Source organism: Heterocephalus glaber, unplaced genomic scaffold, assembly GCF_053883595.1.
Source record: "Heterocephalus glaber isolate CG9 unplaced genomic scaffold, H.glaber_assembly_v1.0 deba00001523, whole genome shotgun sequence".
Lineage (NCBI taxonomy): Eukaryota > Metazoa > Chordata > Mammalia > Rodentia > Bathyergidae > Heterocephalus > Heterocephalus glaber.
Genome location: NW_028258327.1, coordinates 30,544,718 through 30,566,623, shown reverse-complemented (window position 1 = coordinate 30,566,623; position 21,906 = coordinate 30,544,718). Strand labels below are relative to the sequence as shown.

Below are 21,906 nucleotides of genomic sequence, written 5' to 3'. Positions count from 1 at the left end.
GATGGATTTAATAAAACAGTGAAGAAAAAAGCTAATGGAAGCCTGTAGTAGAAGGTGGGGTACTTGCGCTGATACTGGTATACCTGCTCTGCACCTGCTTTGCTGAGTGGAATGGTCCTTAATGGTACACTGTTGGACTTTCCCTAGGTCAGAGGGCTTGGTAGGAAAACTAGATTCGAGCCTCTCTGGGATGGAGGTGGCCGCTGAAGCAGGAGTTCCCAAGGGAGCAAGAGGATCAGAGGCTTGAACCCTAGGTCTGGGGATGAGTCACTGTCCTGGAAGCCTGGGAATGAATACATGGGGGCAAAGGGACCTCAGAGAACCCACTTTCAAAGATAAGAAGGTCTAGGAGGGTGATGGGAGTGGCTGAAGCTGCATGGAGCGGTTAGAGCAGGCCTCCTGAATCCTCCCTTCCTCTTTCCTTGGCTGTCCCTGCTGTGCTGCCTGCTTCCTCTTCCAGATGATACACGTCTAGCCCTTTGAGGTAGATAGACATCCACAGGTGCCTCCGTGGGCCTAGGTGGCTTTCAAACAGGTGTGGCCTTCAGGCCCACCAGCATTCTGACTGAAGTCTGCTTGTTGACAGCCGCTTAGCTTCTCAGGGCAGTGGAAGGGCTAAGTAGCCGGCAGGCCCTGTCCTGTGCGCTGTCCCCTCTGCATCCTTGTCCTCTAGACCTTGCCAGGGAGGCCTGAAGTCTCTCTGTAAGGCTGGAAGCCAGCCTGGCTGCCTGGGACTGCCAGCTGTCTGTGCCCTCCCCTGTCACTGGCCTTGGTTTGGGGCCGGCTGTGGCCCAAGGCCTCCTTGTCAGCACGTGGCTTGGGTTTCCACGTTAACGTTCCCAAATTGGGATCACAGGAGATCAAGTGTCCGGAGTAGTCTGATCACACTGAGCCTTCTCCAGCTACCAGCTGTGAACTTTTCAAAGGGCTGTGTGTAATTGGTTTGGGAGATGCTGCAGGGGACTGAGACAGGGACAAAGAAGCCAGTTTTTGAAAGGAAAAAGAACACATGAACATAACCATCTGGGGCTGTTCGGGTGGGGCAAGGTGCCTAGGCAAGTAGAAACCCCTTCGTATTTTTCCACAGGCTGAGTGAGCCTCCTGTGGTCATCATTGCTGATTCCCCCCAGACCCTCTCTGTGTAAATACAGCCTCTGTCTCCCACCCCCTCCCTCATTATGCATTCCTTTAATCTGACCCATCTCCAGGTCGCCAGCTGGCAGAGATTCAGCAGATTCCAAACCCCAGCTGGTGCCAGAGTGTTTACACAGGCGGGGAGCTTGGCAGACAACTTGCCCCCAAGCTACTCAGCTGTAGGAAAAGGTAGAAAGACATCCCCAGATAAGTGGCCCATTTGTTTGCAGACTTTCCCTCCTTCCTCAGTCACCCTCCCCCTAATGCCCACCCTCAGCCCATTTCCTGCTCTGCCCTTAAAAAACTCCAGCGAAGACTCCCTTTGTGAAAAGGAAGTGACGGGCTGGGGACTCCCTGAGTAATCCCTTCTGTACAGCTACCCTTTATGGAGCATCTGAGGTCCTTGACTTCCTGACTGGCAGCAGATCAGATATTATTTAAAAGACCTTATTCATCAGCATAAAGCCAGTTCCCACTCATAATGGGTGTGGTTATTTCTAAAATAATAATAAAAGTTATGTGGCTAATCAGCCATGTTGACAGTTGCCTGTGATCCCAGCACTCTGGGAGGCTAAGCCAGGAGGATCACAGGTGCAAGCCCAGCCTGGGGCAACTTAGTGACTTAGTGAGACCCTGTCTCCAAAAAAAGGGGGGGAGATGTAGTTCAGCGTGAAGGCTCTGGGTTCAGTCTCAGTGCTGGGGGGAAAAAAGGTATGCAGCTAAGTGTCCACGAACCCAGGACTGATTTATCACTGCAGCCCGAGGTCAGTAGGGTCTTTGTGATCCTGAATCTCCTCATTTCCTTAGCAGAGATCCCCCCCACCCCTACCCCAAAACACTCATGAGGCTTCTGGCCACAGTGGTAGTTCATCTCGATCAGTGTGGGAACAGCCAGTTTTGGGGTGTTCTGCACAAACAGAACTATTGCAGACATTGGTTATCAACATGTGGGTGTGAGAACTTAGGTGACCTTAAGAGTGGCTGTTGGTCTGCTGACCACTGGTTTCATGAGGGATAATACTGGCAAGTGTACATAGAAGGAAGTTTTTCTCAGTGTGTATTGCCAGGAGTTCTGTTGGTGAGGTTAGTTATTATCATGTGGTGTTGGCATTAAGCCTTTAATTTGAGGAACCTGCCTGCAGTAGGGTCCTATTAGAAAAGAGATGGGGCTATTGAGGAATGGTTATTGAAGGGGGCACTGTTAAATAGGGCATGGATTAAATCAGGGGGAACAGATAGGGAACAGTAAAACACTCCAGGGCTTGCAGAAGTGGGGAGATAACCTAAGCCTGGAGGGGCAGTGTGTGGAGTGGACAAGGAACTAAGGCTGAGAACCGAGAGATCCAGAGGTAATGCTGGTGAGAGCTGTAGTTAAAGGAGCAGGGCTGAACCCATGTAATCCCAGCACTTGAGAAGCTGAGGCAGGAGGATCAATGCAAATTCGAGGCCCTGTCTCATAAAACAAATGAACAAACAAGGAGAAGGGCTGGGCAAGGGGCAGATAAGGGGCCGAAGAGGATCACTACCAAAGCTGCCCTGGAGGGAGGAGGTTGTGTAATGGATACCTTCCTTGTGCCCTCTGATCCTCTGCAGATCTGACCCAAAACCCATGGATGTATTCCATAGAAGCCACACTGTGTGCCCAGGGACACTGGGCAGGGTGGAGAATCATTCTGCCCGGGAGCACATACAGATTCTGCTCTGCCTCCTGTTTGAATCCTGTCTCATGGATAATGACATACAGTTGGAAAGGGTGGCAAAGCAAAACCAATGTTCCCCAAATACTACAATCTGTGATGTAATAAGTCAAATAATTTAACACATCTACTTTAAGCTCCTTGCCCTGATTTCTGGTGAGCCCCAAATACCCCTGGTTCGTGAAGAGGCAGCACTGCCTCCTCTTCCTGCTTCTGCTGCTGATTCAGATAATACTCAAGTACCACTTAAACCCATTTCCTTCTCTTACCCTGGTGCTTCCCACACTCAGCCCTTAGGGACCAACGAGAATTTCCAGTGCAGCATAAATGGGTTTCTAATCACTGTATCCAGTTTCCACTGGTCTTTGAATATTTGTCTAACAGGAAACTGCTTCCTTGACAGTTTCATATAGAGGAGCTGAGACTCACTGGTCCATTAGGAAACTGATAAAATTTAATCAGTAAATTATGAAATATGGAACAGGTTTTAGTGGCTACAAAGGAAGAGTTTAAATTATTACAGTGTTATCTCCTTTGAACGATATAGTCATGTCTTGGTGTTGAGTCATTTGGGGAAGCCAAACTTTAAAGTGTGCAAGGTGCTTAATGGTGTCCTCACTAATGAACTCTGAGACAAAGACAGTCTGCCTTGTGGCCCAGCAGCTTTTAAAAAAATTTTTTATTTTATGAAAAAAATGAAACAAATTTTCATAACCAAATAATAAGAAAATAACAACAGTTATTACACTGTGTATTGTTGTGTCTTATACTGAGTAGTGCCTTGAAGATAATGATACCCAGCAGTTTTTTGAAGGAAGGAAGGAAAGAAGGAAGGAATAAATGAATGAATGAATACAATCTTTAAAGGGTCCGAGGGCTGGATTCCTTTAACTTCCCACTTTAGACTAGGTTGTTTGGGACTGATGGGCAGGAGAGATCAGAAATTGGACCACATGTTGAACAGTCCCCCAGAACCACTGTGACTGTGTGAAGCCGGACTGTTCCATCTCCAGGTCTCCTCCGGTGCTGGTCTAACCTTCACCCTGTACTCTGTACATCCTCCTGCCTTAGCTCACCTCTTCCTAGGAATCTTGCAGAGGAGATCCAGGAGTCCCTTGCAAACCCAGAACACTGACAGATATTTACTGTGTTTTTTCTTTGTGCCAAGCACAGCTGTGAATATAAAGACAAATGGACACATGTTCTCCACTCCTCAGCATGGGGAAGTCTCCATTTGCTCTTTGCTTAATCCAGCCTTGACCAATGACATCTTTTCTAATCTTAAAACTGACTCTTCCTGCAGGTAGCATGGTGTTTAGGAGACCAGCTGTCACAGATTGATGAGCGTGGCTTTCAATTACTCTTCTGGGGCTTATTAGCTTTGTGCCTTTGGGCAAGTGCTTTAGCTCCCTGGGGCTCACTTTCTCTGTACATTAGGGCATCTGGGAGGACTAGATGAGACCGTTTGTGTCTCAGAGTGTTCAGAGCATTTCCTGGCTTTTGTAGGTGCTCAGTAGCTAGGAGTGGAGTGGTTCCTTGTAGAATTGGAAGGGGAATGAGGTCATCTCTGGTGGTAGGCACAGTGCCTGGCATGTTGTAAGATCTCACACATTAGATGTCATTGTTACTTTTTGGGGGGTTGTGGCAGATTATTTGAGGTAATTATGTAAAAAACCATAACTTTGCTAGACTTGGAATAAATGTTCAAGGAAATGTGGTTGGTTTGTTTCTTTAAAAGGAAAGTTAGATTGATGGCATAGCCCCTGATTTTTGTCTCCGAACCTTTGCTCTTTTTTTTTTTTTTTTTGGTACCGGAATTCCAACTCAGGACCTTGCACTCTTGAGGCAGGTGGCAGAACCACTGAGCTAAATCCCTGGCCCTCTTTTTTTTTTTTTTTGAGACAGGGTCTCACTTTGTAGTTCAGGCTGGTCTTGAATTCACTATGTAGTGTAGGTGACCCTTGAAATTGGAGTGATCTTCTTGGCTCAGACTCCCGAGTGCTGGGATTGAAGGCATATGCCAGTACACCTGGCTTGTCTCTGAGCCTTTGAAAGAAGGACATGGGTCTTATAATTTTTTGCACCCCCTGTGGCATTGTGCCTTGCCCAGAGCACATCTTAATAAGTATTTTGTGATTAAAGGATTGATTTTTTTGTTGCTGGTGTTATTTTTGTACTGGGGATTGAACCCAGGGCCTTCACACTAAATTATATCTTCAGCCCTTTCATTTTTCATTTTGAGACAAGGTTTCATTAAGTCAGCAAGTTGCCTAGGTTAGATTTGAACTTGTCATGATCCTCCTGCTTGAGCCTCCTGGAATGCTGAGGTTATGCTCTACATTTTTAAAATTCCATTTTATAGAGAGTATTACATGAAGACATGTTTCTGGGAGGTGAAACGGTGTCTTAATGGCCAGCTTTGCGCATGTATGTTCATACACTTGTGCGTGCACACCCGGGCGCACACTTTCTTACTTCTAATGCTTTCCTTGATGCATCTGTTGAGAAAATGTAATGTAGCTATTATGAGGTCCAGGAGGAAGCTGGCAGCCTCACGGTGGCAATCACAGCCACCTTAGTGCCTGGGCCGTGGCTCATGGCCAGCTGCTTATCTGCCTGTCTGAGGATTCTGATTCCAGACCGATCAGTCTGGCCAGAAGGCAGTTACTGCTGAAGACCGATGGGAAACTGGAGGCCTCTCATGGTCCTGGCCCTCTGCATCCTAATCTCTCCTCCTGGGAACACTGTGAATCCATCTGGTGGCCCTGCCCTTCCCTCTGAGGAGGAATGAAAGTGAGGTCAAGGCTGCTGAGAGTGGCTGTATGCATTGGTTCTAAAGAATTCATTCAATTTTCCTAGACCTTTCGTTATTATAATGGGAAGAGAACATTAATTTTGTTTTTGCTTCTCTCCCCCTAAATGCCTATATTCCTCCTCAGCTCCCTGCTGAATTACATCAGTTTAAGGGGTGTTTTCTCAGCTAAATTTTCTGTATATCTAGTTCATACATTGAGATGAGACAAGTGTCAGAATTGTAGAGGGAGCAGGGGCCTTGGAGGGCCATGCTGTCCTTTGGGTATTCTTTCCCTACAGTTCTGGACTTTCTAGAGAAGTAGCTCTGGTGTGAATGTAATTCAGAGAAGCTCCTCCTTCCAGCCCTTTGTTTCTCTGAATACTTAACCTTTCCTCTGCTCTTCCACTTACTAGGTGTATAACCTTGGGAAAGTTGCTTCATCTCTCTGAGCCTTATCTGTACAATGAAGTGCAAATAATATTCCATAAAAAAATATTCCATAGCATGGGTATCGGAATTAAAAAAAATAATAAAGGGCTGGGGATTTAGCTCAGTGGTTTCGCTGCCTGCTGCGCAAGCGCAAGGACCCGAGTTCGATCCCTGGTAACAACAACAACAACAAAAAATAATAAAGTACCTTTCTCCCTATAGCACACAGGCTCAGGCTTCTCCCCTGCCGCCTCTGCTCCCCATCTCTTTGGCTTTCTCTCAGTCGGGCTGCCCTAACAGGCAGTGTACACCCTCCCTGCCTCCCATTCTGTGCACATCCACACGTTTCAGCTTCTGCATCTGATGGATGCCTCATGTATTCCTTCATCCACAAACACAAGGTGTGATAGAAAGATATAGTGTTTAAATTTTTAAAAATTTATTACAATGAAAGATCCATTGCCATTGATCCTCCTCAAAACACACCGCCTCACTCTGAACGAACTTACTCTTGCCATTTTCTTTCTTTTTTTTTGGTACTGGGGATTGAACTCAGGCCCTTGGGCTTTCAAGGCAGGTGGCGGCACCACTGAGCTAAATCCGTGGCCCTTCTTGCCACTTTCTGAAGCAGTTCTGGAAGTCTTCTTTTTGAGTTGATCTGTCATGGCTGCCTCAATGTCTTGAATCAATTCAAAATGCTTGCCTTTCATGGCCATTTTGACTTTGGAGAAGAGCCAGAAGTTGCACGCTGCCAGATCTGTTGAGTAAGGTGGAGGAGGGCACACTGTAATGTTTTTACAAGGCCACCTTTCTGTTGGATGGCACTTGGCCGCAGCATCCACTGTATTTTTGATCAAACCTCATAAAGGCACTCAGAAAAGAGGACTTCCAGAACTGCATCAGAAAGTGGCATGAACAATAGGATAAGTATGTTCGAGAGAAGGGGAATAAAGTATTTTGAAGTAAAGTATGGCAATGTGTCTTTTGTTTTAGTAAATTCTTTAAGCATTCACTATAGGTTTGTATTACACCTTGTATTTCCTGAAGCCCCACTGTGTTCCAAGCACTGTTTGGTATATTGGGACCTGTCCATGAACACAATAAAAACCCTGCCCTGGTGCAGCCCCCATCAGTGTCTGAGGTTAACCAGAGCACCTGGAACATCTGGCACTGCTGAGCAGGCTCCTGGAACCTTGTCCTTTCCTGGCTGCGAGACCCCCTTCTGATGTTCCTCTGGCTTCTCCAACTGTCTCCTCCCTTCTGCCACCCCTAGCTGCATGGTACCCTGTGAATGACTGTCATCACACCCTCACCTTTTATTAAAATTACATGTTTGTTTGTCTGTGTTCGAGATCTGAGCACCATCCTTGACCACACTTAACTTCATGTGCCACCGAGTCTTCTGAAAATCACCCAACACTGTCCCAAGTGTGTCGCTGCCTTTGCGTCCCTTATTTTGTAGCCTCCCAGCTGGTCCTCACTTCCCTTACCTCCCTTCTCCAGCCATCCTGCATACTGGGGCCATGATGAGTTCTCTGCAGAGCAAATCACAATATATTAAACATTGTGAATGCTTCAGAACCCTACATGGCTACCTCTCTTGTGTAGAATAAGTCCAATATTCATACCTGCCATCAAGGGCTCTTCCTAGGACCTGGCTCCCACCAGTCTTCCAAGCTTCCTCTCCTTTCACACACACAGACCATTTCCCTAGGAGTCTTATTTTTCCACTTCTCTGCCTTCATGCTGGTTCCCTCTGCCTGCAGTGCTTTTCTTGTTTCCTTTTTGCTTCAGGATTCAGGTCAGGTAGAATCTCTTGGGTGAAATTTTCTGTGAGGGATGGGGTGGCTTCAAACCCTTTGTTGGGCTGGCCTCTCTGCTGGTCTCCTGCACCACCTGAGTGTGTCCTCTCATAATGATGATTGATAGCTTTCTATCTCTGTAACAAAATACCCAAGATACCTATAAAGAAAAAAAGGTGGTTATTTTGGCTCTTACATTGGTAGATTCCAGTCCATGACTTTGCTTTGGGACTGTGGTAAGACAGCACAGTACAGTGGGAACATATGGTTGAGCAAAACTACCTACTTCATTAAGAGTTAGGGAGCAAAAGAAAAAGGAGAATTGGCAAAAAAGACTCACCTCCCAAAAGTCCCACTAGCTCCCTTTAATGCCACCCTGAGGAGCAAGCCTCAAACACGTGGGGGTTTCAAGGGATTTTAAGATCCAAACTATAGCACTGATTCTTTTGGGTTATGTATTAGTTAGGATAATAAGATTCCTGATGTAGGCCATGTGTGAAGTATAGAGATGTCTATTTTGGCTCATGGCTCTGGAGTCATGGAGTTTGGGCCTCTGGTGGGGGCAGCACTGTGGTGGGACTGTGAGTCCGAAGGAGAGGAGAAGAGGCCTCCCTGTAGGCCTGACCTACTAAAGGCCAGACCACCTCCCAGTAATGCCATCCTGGGGACCAAATCTGTGATACATGGGACTGGGGGATATTTAAATTACACCCAAGCTGTAGCAATTGTAAATGATCTTTTGCATACTGATTTATCTGACTGGTCTCCAAATCTGGCTGCTGTTGCCTGTTCTGCCTGGGGTGGTGTTTAGTGTTTAGTGAGAGAGCCAGCGTTCTGATGTCTAGAAGTTGAGGTGGGAGCCTCCTGTGGAGTCCTGGGATGCCAGGTGGGGTTCTTGATTTTTTTCTCTTGCAAACGCAGGCATGGAGGACTATGGAACAGGATCGTGTGTAGCCCAATGCCTGATCAAAGTAGATGGCAGAAACTATATCCAAAGGTAGTTCTTTAACCTGCCCAGTGCATGCTTTGTGGCCTTGGTTCCTGTCTAGGGGTATGAATGCAGCCAGGGTGGGGGACCATAGCAGTGACTGAAGGAGAACAGAAAGAGCCTGCCTCCTCCCAGGCTTTCAAGACATTGGCTGGGGAGATTCTTCACTCTCTCCCTCCCCTTCTGTGTGTATCTCCTCTCCTCAGGCATTCACCATGGTTGTCTTGGAGAGAGATTATCTGTCCTTCTTGAGGAAAGCTTAAGGTCTCTGGTGGCCAGACAGTTTGGTCTCTACCCATACTCCCTGAACTAGTGTTGTTACATGGGCCCAGAGTCGGGACACCTGGCTTCCTGAAGGACCTTGCTTTGAGACTACATTCATCATCAAGGGGGTTTTGCACATTGAGCCTTGGATGAGGGTTTCTGACGTCTCTCATCAGTCCTGAGGAGCAGCACTAAGTTCAGATGAGTCCCGTGATGCTTGATTTTCTTCCTGAGCTGCTTTCTTCTGAGGTCACAGCCAGACTGCTAGGGTACTGAGGGGCTGAGGCGGAGCCTGGATGCACCAGGCTGAGGAAGAGCACTGTCTTTGTTACTTTTTTTTTGTTGCTGAGACAAAATACTTGACACCCAAAGTTTAAGGAGGAAAGGTTTATTTCGCTCAGTTTGTAGACATTTCAGTTCATTGTTGGTTGGCTCCAAGGTAGGGTAGCATGGCAGAGAAACAGTTCATGGTGGGCAGAAGGTAGCAAAGCAGCAAGATGAGGCCATAGCAGCTTTTTTCTGCCCCCTTTATATTCTATCTAGGCTACTTGGGTTAGGGTGGGTACCAAACCAATCATCCTAGCATCACACACCCTAGATCCAACCACCTCTGAAAAAGCCCCAGCTATGACTGCATGAGGTTTGGGGGACATCTAGATAAAGCCATAACAAGCACCAAGTCTTTTTAGATGTTACTTATAACATCACTTTGAAGTTAATATAATATTTTATAGTAATGTATATAACTGTGTGTGTGTCTGTGGGAGAGAGAGAGAAGAGAAAGAGAGAGGGAGAGAGGGAGAGAGAGAGAGAAATCTTGGGATATGGCCTTTAATCTAAATACTGACTCTTGCCCACACTGAGCTTATTGGCTTTAGGGGTTCAGGGTGACTGGCTGTGGCAGAGGGTGGGTGGTGTTTGCCTGAGCCATGCAGGTGGCAGTAGATCTGTATTCTCTGTTCCTCTGTAGAGGGCTTCCTGGGAGCTCCTGCCTTTTATGATGTCCTTTCCCGTTTCCTCTTTGAAGGTGGTTCAGAATATCTCATTGTGAATACCATTTGCTGAGGAACCCCTAGGGATGTTCGAGTATCTGATGCTTTTCTTTTATTATGGTGTTGGGAATGCAACCCAGAGCCTCCCTCGTGCTAGGCAAGTGCTCTACCACTGAGCTATAACCCTAGCGCCTGGATGGTTTTCACCAACCTTCTTGGCCTTAGTGTAAATCACCTGCATCAGACCATTGCCGTTAAGTTCTGACTCTTAGGTGCCCTAAGGCAGGTGGTGCTTGTTGGGTCTTTGTAGACTCAGGGACTCACTCATGCCAGCCCAGACCGATCCGGTGTTTCCTTAAGGAGCGAATGTGCTGTAGTCACACAGAGTGGTAGATATTGGAGGTGATGCAGGCTAAAGCACACAGAGCAGAGCTCTTGGGCCATGGCATCTTCTAATGCTACCAGAATGGTTGGGGGGGCGATCACGGATCCATCATTTGATGTCTTTTACTGACACCTGCAGTGGAGGAGGGATGTGGGGACTGGGACAATAGAGACTACATCTGACATTTCAAAAACGTGTATATTTGCCTTCCAGCCCCAGTTCACTCAGGTTAAACCTTACCATGGAGGACCCCAAGGCTTCTTGTGAGAGTCACCCTCAGTCCTGCCACCAGGCCAGTGTATGGCCCCTGCAGTGGTGTCACTTTGCTCCCTTTTGGTAGACTTAAGGGTCATTTTCTTGGCAAGCTGGAATGCACATGCTCATGTTCCAAGTAGTAGACTTTCCAGATGCTAGAAAATTCTTGAAAATGATCGTAGATGATGGTCTGCAGACTTGCACCTTCCCACAGTGCAGACACACACATGCAGGTGAATACACCTAGGCCCTCTTCCCTGCCCAGCAATGCGGTCGGAGAGCCCTCGAATAAACTTTTCATTTCACCGAGTATGAGGGAATGCCAGAAGTTCCTTGGGATGATTCTCCCTGGCACTCACTCTTAACACTTCTGATTGACTGGATGTCCCCTATCACCTATAATGATTAGAATTACCCTTGCTTTGTGCTTCTTACCTTATGGGGCCAGTGGCTTTAAAACTGCAATTTAAATGACACTATGATATATTGGTGGAGTGCAGTGAGGTCTAAAATGCTATCTAATCTTAATTGTAAAGGTCATTTACAAGTGAATATTGTATATGCTAAAACATTTTTTTCTGTTTTTAAGTTTTAATTCATTTTAAAGCTGATAGTGATATTCTTAGATGGCCTTTGACCTAATAAAGTAAAATTTTGTCCTGACCACTGTGTGTTTTATTAATATCCACATGCTTAGATTTGAACTCTAACATGTGAGGCAGGAGAGCCATGTTTTAAGAAACTCTTAAAAAAAAGAACATTGATATACTTAAAATTATTAAAAATATTTTGCCAAAGCCTTTTTCTTTCTTTTTTTTAGTGTTTAACTTCCAAAAGGAATGGTTTATAAGCATGTTGTGCTATCCAAATAAGGGAAAAAGCTATGGGAGGAGGCAATGAAGGAGAGTGAATATAAATAAATAATGAGTGTTAGGAATACCTATCCAGAGGGCCAGGGATTTAGCTCAGTGGCTCCACACCTGCCTGCCAAGCGTATGGTCCTGAGTTCGATTCCTGGTACCAAAAAAAAAGAATGAATGAATGAATGAATGAAAATACCTATCCTGGACTCTTTATTTGAGGACAATGAGGATACATGTGTATATGTATCAGGGCATGTATATGTGCATATATAAAATATATACATAATATACATATATACATAGGCTTTCAGAGTGTTCATTTATAAAGCATGATATTTACAAGGCTTTCAGAGAAGGAATGCATTTTGTGCAAATGCATATATTTTATAAAGCTATCTATGGGGCAGATAGGTTAAGTTCAGTTTGTGTAAGAATAGATGATATTGATACAGAGTCTTAAAGTTTAAGTTGTGGATACAAAGGAAGTGGGGATGGGCTGTCCCCAGGTAACCTTCTGTTTTTCAATACTTGATTAACTCCCCAAATTAAGAGCATATAAAATGGCAAGTTTGAGCTCCATGTGTATCTTCTTTTTAAAGTCTCATGTCACAAAGATTTTAAAAACTTCCTGTGTCCCTTTCTAAATTCCTCTTTATCCTACCATAAAGCTTAGACTTTGAACCAGTGAATACAATAAAGCAAGTGATATAGTTTTATTGTGGCTATTCCTCTGGCAAGTTTTCTTAAGCCTTACCTTGTCATTTTTAGTCTAGTACAAGACTACACCCTGGCTGTTGTTAGCGAGTGTATGGAGCGTTGTGATCCCAGCTGGTAGAGTTTGTTGAGGGGTAGCTGTTTTCCTCTGCCCCATTTTCTCTGTCAAGGCAGTTTTTCAGGCAGGGACACCAGAATCTCCAGGTGTTGCTAACAGCCACACAGAAAGGTCCGGTCAGAACTCTGGCCCCTGCATTTCAGACACTCGGCCCTTCCTGTCAGCTGCTCCTCATCCAAAACAGATCTTCAGAAAGTAAGTGAAAAGCATCATTGTCACAGCTTTCTGCCTTTTATTGAGCACCAGAAGGCTACACACCCACATACTTGTGTCCTGCCACCTACACTGTGCATGGAGGTGATCAGTGGACCCATGGGCTCTCATACAAAGCAAAAAGCTCAGAGTGCCAAACTCTCCAGGGGAAGAAAGATTTTACTTAAAACTTATTTTTTAAAAAAAGTCCATTAGTTGGGTATAACTTTCCATTGTTTTCTGTCTGACTGAAATTTTCCTATCCAGTGGCTCAGGAGAAAGATGCAAAATCCATTTTGGGAAAACTTGAGTGGAGATCCTTTGGCTTCTTGAGAACAAGGCTCAGCTGGGGGAAGAGGGGAATTTTAAGTGCTTCCTTTGCCAGCCTCAGTGGGACAGTTCACTTGGCTTTAACCTGTGCTTCTGATGAAGAGAAAATGAGTGCCCTTGCTCTCAGTGATGAAACCGTGCCACTGTATGTCACCCCTGACGTATGACAGAATAGTTCAGACTGGAGCTGCGTCTGTGACAGTAGGTCCTCATTTCCCATCCTAGTCTGTTCCGCCCACATAGCCTCTTCCCAGGGCCAGTGTGTGGATGTGTCTGCTGAGAGAAAAGCAGGATACACTGGACTGCACACAGGGTTTAATTCCTACAGGGAAGTCATGAGACTGCTTTCATCCAGGCTCTCTCTTGTCTTTGGTACCCCATTATCAGCTTGCAAGGAAAGGAGAATGGACCAGGGACTTGGAAGCCAGGGTACTCTGGTGCCCAGGGCTGGCAGGCCAGCAGGTCAGCCCAAGAGGTCTTCCCCTTCCTGGTCACACAGAGATGATAACCAGACCCCATCTTTACTAGGTACAGAAGCAACAATAGATTGTGAACTTTTGGAAAGTTTACCCACCGGAGGCTGTGTTTTGGGCATTGAAGGCCATGTGGAATGAGGAAATGATGATCTTTGAAGCTGAGCGTGGGAAGGGTCTTCAAGGACATTCATTCTAGTGCACTCCTTCAGCCTTATCTTTTCTGAGCCTGTCTGTAAAATGGAGCCATTTCTAGTATTTGCCTTGTAGCATTGTTGAGAGAATGACACACGATAACTTACAATGTCCTGAGAACTGTACCTAGTACTGAGTGAGCCCTTGACGTTAACTGTTGTTACTGCTAATGGATGAGGAAACTGGGGTCCACAGAGGTAAAATAGCTTGTTCGAGGTGACTCAGCTAGCAAACAGCAGACCTGGGAGTGGAATCCACATCCAGTACACTGAGCTAGCAGCAGCAGTTTCACCAGCATTTTAAAGTCATTTTGTAACCAAAAGCTCAGGTTCATGTGCCTGTATTAGAACGTGGCATGTGGAAGAGTTTGGGTTGTGTTACAGCTGTACTAGCACACATAATACATCTGCCTTTGTGTTTGATGCCCTGTTTGAGTTAAAAAGTTTAAGGAAGCCTTCTGTGTGTGTGTGTGTGTGTGTGTGTGTCTGTGTGTGTGTAGCTTGTGGCCCCTCTTACGTAATTTAGTGTTTTCCCTTTGCATTAGTGTATTAGCACATTGTCACTTTTAACCTTTCACCTACTGAGCTTGGCATTTAAAATGCTATTAAACTCAATAATGTTTCCTATAAACAGCCTTATAGGGGTGAGAGATAATTGGAGTGACATTTTTAATAGCCTCTGTTTCTTAGCTGTTTGTGCTGTATAAACCCAACCAGCACTTGTAGAGAGGGACTTGCTAATTATTTGGTCCCTGCTGTGGGTCAGGAAAAGGTTATGGAATGAAGATTTGGAGTGCCACAGGGCCTTTGAAAGCACAAAATGGTTTTTATGCTATAGCTGTGCAAGTAGGATTGCTCTTTTTGGCTAGTGCCTTTTTCTTTTTTGTGTGTATTAGTTGATGTGATGAATTTAGAATATGATCACTTTTTCCTCCTTTGGATGACTGAAAAAGCTAACAGCCAAATTTCTCGCCACTTTTAGCCAATGAATAGGACTTCCTGGAGTGTGTTTTTGTGTATCAGCCTCAGTTTTTGCTCCTTCTCTTTGCCTTTGATATATATCTTATTTTTGCTAGTCTTCCTTTTGATCCTCTCTTCCATTTTATGTTACTGTTCTATGTTATGTTCTGTATTGCATTTGCGCTATATTTGTTTTGGGAACAAGTTTGTAAAAAACCAAATTGGCTGCTGCCTTTTCTGCTTGTGTCATTGTGAGATCTTGAGAGGCTGCTTTACTTCTCTATGCCCCAAGTTTAGTTTCTTCATCTATGAAACAGAAACTGACACCATCTGGCTGAGAAATGGTGAAATGGGAGCAAGCCTAACTGCTCACAAGGAAAGACGCACATTTTAGAATTGATTTCTGCTGCCACTGCCAGGAGGGTAGGGATGGAAAAATACTGGAATCTATTATTTTTTGCCTTAACTCAGAACCCCAAATCCTGTTCTCTTAGACTCATGTTCGGAAACATGTGTTAAGCATTCATCTGTGGTTACCAAATATTATGGCTGCTTTCAGCATGAGTTCATCAAATGGGCATTTATAAGATAACCTACTACATGCCCAGCACTGGATGGAGCCAGGGAGAGAAAACACGTGTGTAGAAGTATAAATGCAGGTGGGTGACAGGCTGAGGGTCAGAGAGCTGAGCACAGCTCTCATGCTCCTGCTCAATTGCTGTGTCCTGGAAATAAGCATATATTACTGAGTCAGCTCTGTCTTTCGCCCTATTCTCCTTCTCCTACAGCTTAGATGCCCATGAAGGAAGAGACAGTTTTAAAAGGAAGGTAAATCCCTTAGAGCTGTACATATAAAATGGGAGAATTTTATGATGTGTAAATTATACCTCAATAAAGCTGTTAAAAAAGAACTTGGCCCTCCTGGAACTGACATTCAGGTTTGCCCTAGTAAATTCGATCCTCATTATTTGTGGATTTTATTCCTGAGAATTTGCTTACTTGTTAAAATTTGTTTGTGACCCCCAATATCAATACTTGGCTCTTAAGGTCAGTCACAAATATACACAGAGAGACAAAAGCTTTTGAGTTTTGTAACATGAGTGCTTCCAGCTGAGGTAAAGGAGGCAGTGTTCTATCTTCTTGTTCCAGGTCTCATACTGTAAATCAGTGTCATTTTCACAGTCTAGTTAGTGTCACAAGGGTTTTTTTTTTTTTTTTTTTTTTTTTTTGCATATTTGTGCTTTTTATTGGGATTTCACTAATCTGGTCCCTCCTCAGTATAGTGCTGAAGTGCTGTCTAGTGTTCTGCGGTAAGTGCTAGAAGGCTGCAATGTGCCTTTTGGAGAAAGTGTGTTATGTAAGCTGCAGTTAGGCCTGAGCTATATATAGTACAACTATTTATCATGAGTTCAGTGTTAATGAATCAACAATATATATTAAATTAGGTGTCTTTGGACAGAAGCACACGTAGCAAAAGGTTATATATTGTATTGATCTACTGGCAAAAATGTGACCAGAGGGCTGGGGATTTAGCTCAGTGGTTTTGCCGCCTGCTGCACAAGCGCAAAGACCAGAGGCTTAGAGGAACTTAAGTTTGTATTACTCCTAGATGTAGCACTTTAATATTCCCTAATTCAGTTTTTGTAGTGACTTCATGAACCGTAGCTACCATGAATAATGAGAATTGGCTATGTACTGTATGCAGGGTTATAGCAAGACTACATGTGGAGCCCCCATACCAAATATCTCTCTAAGAAAAGGCAGTGGTTCTCAACTTGGCTCCATGTTGGAATGCTCTGGGGAGCTGGACAAAATGCCAGTGCTCTCATGGGTTTGATTTAATTTGTTGGGGTATGGCCCTGACATAGAGATTTTAAAAGCTCCTCCAGGAATTCTCATTGAAGCCAAGGTTGAACACTGGTATTCTGCATGTCAAATAATGCTTCTTACAAATGGACACTGGCCATCTGAAGGAGGCTTTCTAGGGGCCCACACAGCTGATGGGAGGCTGATGACCCAAGGGCACTCCTGGGCCAGTACTTCAGAAACCACAGGAGAACTCCATAGGCTTTTGGCCCTAGTCAGCACTTTCTCTGGTCCTGCCCAGCAGACCCAGAGCTCAGGAGAGGGTGTCCACCTGGCTGGGCTCTGACCTGGGAAAAGGATCTCTTCCCTTCATCCTCTCAGGAAGGAGGTGGGCACCAGAAGTGAGCCGACACATAGCCTGTGCCCTAATACATTTGGGGGAGGTGTTTCCCGGGGAACTAGTGCTGTTAGAAGGGGAAAGTAGCTGTCAGATAGGCACAACCTTGCAGGAGAGCCTCCACCCCATGTCTTAAAAGACATGCATTTCTTGAATTGAACCAAATGAAAGACGTCAGCTGATGCTTTGTAGAGTGTTTGGCGAATATTTTCGTTTTGCCTGCCCATCTTTCACCTCTCTCTTTTCTCTCATTTCCATCAGTTCCTCTGACCCACCCTCACAGAGATTTTAGTCTGTGAACACAAAGTGTAACCTCAAAGGAGTCATGGCAGATGACAGAGTTAGATGATTGAGTCCAGGATGAGAGGAGTTCAGAGAGGAGGGCCACTGTGGCAGGAATGGACAGGAGGGCCTTCACGGTGGAGCTAGGTCGAGGTGGTGTGACAGCTGGACAGTTCTCCAAGAAAAGTTGTTGATGACAGAGGACAGCTCAAGTGACAGCCCTGGGGGCAACTCCTCCTGGAGATTGGGAACAAATACAGTTTTGCGAAGCAGGCTTTATTTTTCATCTTATTCAGTAAGCAGGTACTGAGCACTTACTGTATGTATCTGCTTTGTTACTTGAGGGGACATATGAGGATAAGGAGGCAGTGTGACCTCTCCTTGCAGGAGGTGACAGTTTGGTGAGAGCTGTTGGCAGCTCTGTGGAAATGATGACCCAGCAGAAGCATGATGCACATGCTTCTAGTGATGAGGTCATTCTCTGGAGTAGCTAGGAAGCTTTGTGGAAGAGCTCCCCGTTGAACTGGGTCAGGAAGGAGGAGTGAGATTCTGATTGATTCATGGGGGAGGGGTTTATAGAAGGAGGAAACAAAGTGAGAGGGGCCAAAGCCCCTAAAAGGATATAGTGAGTGGAACAGTGGCTGAAACCAGGCACATCTATTAAAGAAAATACAGAGAATTGGTCAGGAACACTTTAAAAGGTCTTAAGAACCAAAGTACTAAATTTTAGGGTGGGGGTTGGGGAAGACCTGTGTGTATAGATGGTGCTTGGATTTCCAAAAGTCCTTCTCATGCCTAACCTCATTTGGGATTTCCCTGCAAGCTTGGTTGAACATGTTTAAGGGATTGGCACAAATACACAGAAAGGACCCTTGAGCATTACTGCCTGTGAGAAGTACATAACACCCGCTGCAGAGTCACAGGTCTTGTTGACTAGGGAGAGCTTTTCTCTTCAAAGAAGAGAGTTGTCTCTGCAGGGTAAGCTGAGGACAGTCACCTCTTACTGGGTGTCCAGAGTTTTATTTGCAATTCCACCCCCCGTGTGCATCCTTCTGACCTCTGTCCTTAGAGAAGAGCCAGTAACCCCTCGTGGGAGAGGTATCTTCAGAGGCCACCGGGGAAGGTGCCTCCTCCTCCCTGGCCTTGGGCCATTTCTCAGAACAGTGTGGGTGGTGTTCTCAGCCACAGCTGCACATCTGGGGAGCTGTAAACAACATTTAACTGGGCCAGTGCCACCACAGTCTGCAGTGCCCAGACCAGCTGAGGTACTACAAATATCCCTGATTTGTAGGCAAGGAACCCAGGCACAGAGTGTGAAGTTATTTGCTCATAGGTACATGGCCATAGAACCAGCATTTGAACCCAGGCAGTTGATTCTAGAGTCTAAGCTTCAAGCCCTCCATTGTTATTTCTCCCCTACTTGTGAAACTGTCATAGTACTGATTTGGCTATTAATAACCAAGTGACAACCACAGTTTTTTCACAGTACAACTAAAATTTTAAAGGAAGCTTTCGAAATAAGCAGACCAACAGTGTTGAGTGTACTGTCTTGTCCCATATTCCCTAGTTGAACAGATATGAAATTAGCAGCTACAATTTTCTATTCCAGAAGCTAAGATTGAAGCTTTTGATGCTGCTGACCAGTGTGCAGCAACGAAAGTGCTAGGGAAACCCAGCTGGTCCTAAGCCCCGGGAAGCTGTTACTTCATTTTCTACAGCTCTGGGTGCACAGAGCTCACTTGATAATTCCGTGATTGAGTGAATGAGTGAATGAATGGCAGGCAGTTTTGAACCCCTTGCTTGGAGCTGTTGGACTGTCAAGCACAGCTTGTTTCTCCACCTGTAGTGAATATAGATACTTTAGGGCCCAAAGTTTTTTGTTCTGTTTTTTGGGTTTTTTTTTTTTTTTAGTGCAAGTATTAGGAGGGGAGTCATGAAAGAAAAATGGAACAAAAACTCGGCAGGAGGTAAAGTCCCTCCTCCAAGAGGTATATGGTCTAAGACGTAGAAGGAATGGGTAACTGCAGTGGTAGATGGCTCCATGTGGCTAAGAAGTTAAACTGGAACTTTTTCCCTTGTTTTACAGGTCACAGCCAAGACTGCCTTCCTATTTATTTTACCTCAGTATAATGTTAGCGTGCCTACAGCAGGTAAGAAAAGTGCTGGTCTCCATCTCCCCTGTTCCACTTAACCCCACAGGACTTGGAACCCCCCCCCCCCAGCAATTGGATAGATATACAACCTGAGTTTCAAGTGTCCTCCTCCCACCATTGTAGCAGTGGCATAGTGGCATCAGCTGGGAATTTTACCCTGTTTACCAGCTGCAGCAATCAGAGGAAAAGCCCTGCCACCTCTGCCCAAAAGCATCCTGTGTTGGCTTCTGTTGAGAACAGAACTTTTGGCACTGTGATCTTTGATTTCTTCTTAAGAATGTGGTCTCCTATTAAATTTTTTCAATGAGGAGGGTGAGCAGGGTGTTTTACTTTGATGGTGCATGGAAATGTGGCTTGGGGATAGTGCTGCCTTCTGACTGAGCAAGATCAGGAGTAGGCCCCGGCCTAGACATGTGTCTTGACACAAGACCATCATGAAGGCCACTAACTAACCCCAGCTGTTGCATCATAAGCAGGCCTGTGGTTTCTAAATATTTCCAAGAGACCAGGGAGCTAGCTAGCTTGGTGCCAGCCATCATACAGTCATTCCAAGTAGTTTCTAGCTCTGGAGCAGCAGGGCCAGGCAGGTGCAGAGCTGGGCTGAGCTGGGGAGAGAGGGGGTCCATCTAAATGGGCAGCTACTACTCCCCGCCAGCCACTCGTTGGCATATAAGTGGTTGTAAACACAGAGTGGCTATGAGTTTTCATATTTTTTCCCAAGAAAATTGGAAGAAATCTCTTTTTAGGTAGAAATACCCCTATTTTTAAATATTGACAGTTAATTTAGGAATTTTGTGCACATCCTGAGGCCCAGCATTAGATGGACTAAACCAGCACATCCGCACACTAGTCCAGCCCTTGGACTGTGGGCCTCAGCCTTGGGGTTCTCAGGTTTACCCCAGAAACCAGGCTTCATTCTTTCTTAGCTGCCTGCCCACGCCCTGACCCACTCCAGCACTGGTGGAAACTGGATTCTGTTGCTCTGTGTCATGTGACCCAAGGTCAAAGTCAGACTTCTTTTTTTTGTTTGTTTGGGTTTTTTTGGTACTGGGGATCGAACTCGGGACCTTGTGCTTGCAAGGCAGGTGGCGGAACCACTGAGCTGAATCCCCGGCCCCAAAGTCAGACTTCTTTTATTCCTGTTACTTGAAAAATCCTAAGATAATCTGTAGATTTGGCTGTACTTATGCTTTAGTGATTATTTTTAAAAATTGTTTTTAATTGTGGTAAAATAGCTGGGCTCATTGGCATACATTTGTACTCCTAGCTACTTGCGAGGCTGAGTTAGGAGAATCACTTGAGCCCAAGGAGTTCCAGTCAGCCTGGGCAGAACAGCAAGAGCCCATCTCAGAATCAAAGATTAAGTTTAACATTAGGTATATTTTGCCATATTTTTATTTTCTTTTTTGAAATGGGGTATTGCTATGTTACCCAGGCTGGCCTGGAACTCCTGGGCTCAAGCAAACCTTCTGCCTCAGCCTTCCAAGTAGCTAGGACTCCAGATACATACCACTGTGCCCCGACCAAAATTTATCATCTTAGCTGTTTTTGAGATTATATTGTAGTGGCGTTAAGTACATTCACATTGTACTACCGTCCATCTCTAGAACTCTTTTTGTCTTGCAGAACTGGAACTGTATAGCCAATAAACAATAACTCCTTATCCCACTCTCCCCCCATCCCTTGGCAACCACCATTCCACTTTCTGTCTCTGAATCAGATACACCTGGTACCTCATATGCATAGAACCATACGTGTTTGTCCTATTGGAACTGGTTAAGAATTTATTTTTAAATAAATATTTTTTTAAAAATAAAGTTACATAAGCCATGTAAAAGACATAGCTAAAATATATGAAATACAGAAAAACATAAGATGAAAACCACACATGACCCCACTGCTCAACAAAAACTGAGGTGTTTATAACACTTTTTTCCCATGTGGACTTTTCCTCATGTCATTAATTACCATTCCATTCAACAAGACATTTTGAAAAGGTTCAGAGTATTTTAAACAGAGACTGCTATAAATTATCTAATCACCTTTATATTATTGGATATTTACATTTCTAGTTTTCTTATTGTAAACTACAGTGAAGAGTCTCATGGCTAAATTTTTGCATTCATTCATGATTATTTTCTCAGGATAAATTCCCATTAGTGGAATTTCTGGGCTCAGTAGCATGTAGATGTTAAAGATCTTATATATGCATTGTTAAAATACCTTCATTATCTATCTAATTAATTGATCAACCTAGACAAAAATTTGTGTGCCTGTTGTGTGCCTGTGTGTAAGGTAATTTAAGGGAAGGATGCATAATAAACAGGTAAATTATACTGTAATGGGACAGGGTGGTGAAGGAAATATGAAAGGCTATGTGATCTGCAAAAATGAGAGTGATGAGAGGAAGATGTCTCAGAAGCTGACTGTTGAGCTGTAGGGGCTTAGGGAGGGTTGCATTGTGAGCATAGGAAAGAGTCTGGGCAGAAGAAGGAACATCCCTGGTACAGGGCACAGGGTCTGCAGAAGCCCTCAGTGAGATAAACACCAGGTGGGCTGCAGAGATGGAATGCAGGCCTGTGCGCCTGGAGCCTTTTTTCAGGGTGAGACTGTTGAATTCTGCTTCTGGATCCTTCTCCCTACCTACAAGAGGCCTTGGTAAGGATACATTAGAAGCCATGCTA

General features: G+C 44.9%; 1 protein-coding gene across 1 annotated transcript in view; it reads left to right on the top strand.

Annotated features, from left to right (window-relative positions):
- Tram2 (translocation associated membrane protein 2) overlaps positions 1-21,906 on the top strand; it is an 80,349-nt gene that overhangs the window by 26,528 nt on the left and 31,915 nt on the right. The window contains exon 2 of the mRNA XM_004869036.4: positions 19,156-19,219. Coding sequence (XP_004869093.1) covers positions 19,156-19,219 — 64 coding nt within the window. The remainder of the gene's footprint in view (positions 1-19,155; positions 19,220-21,906) is intronic.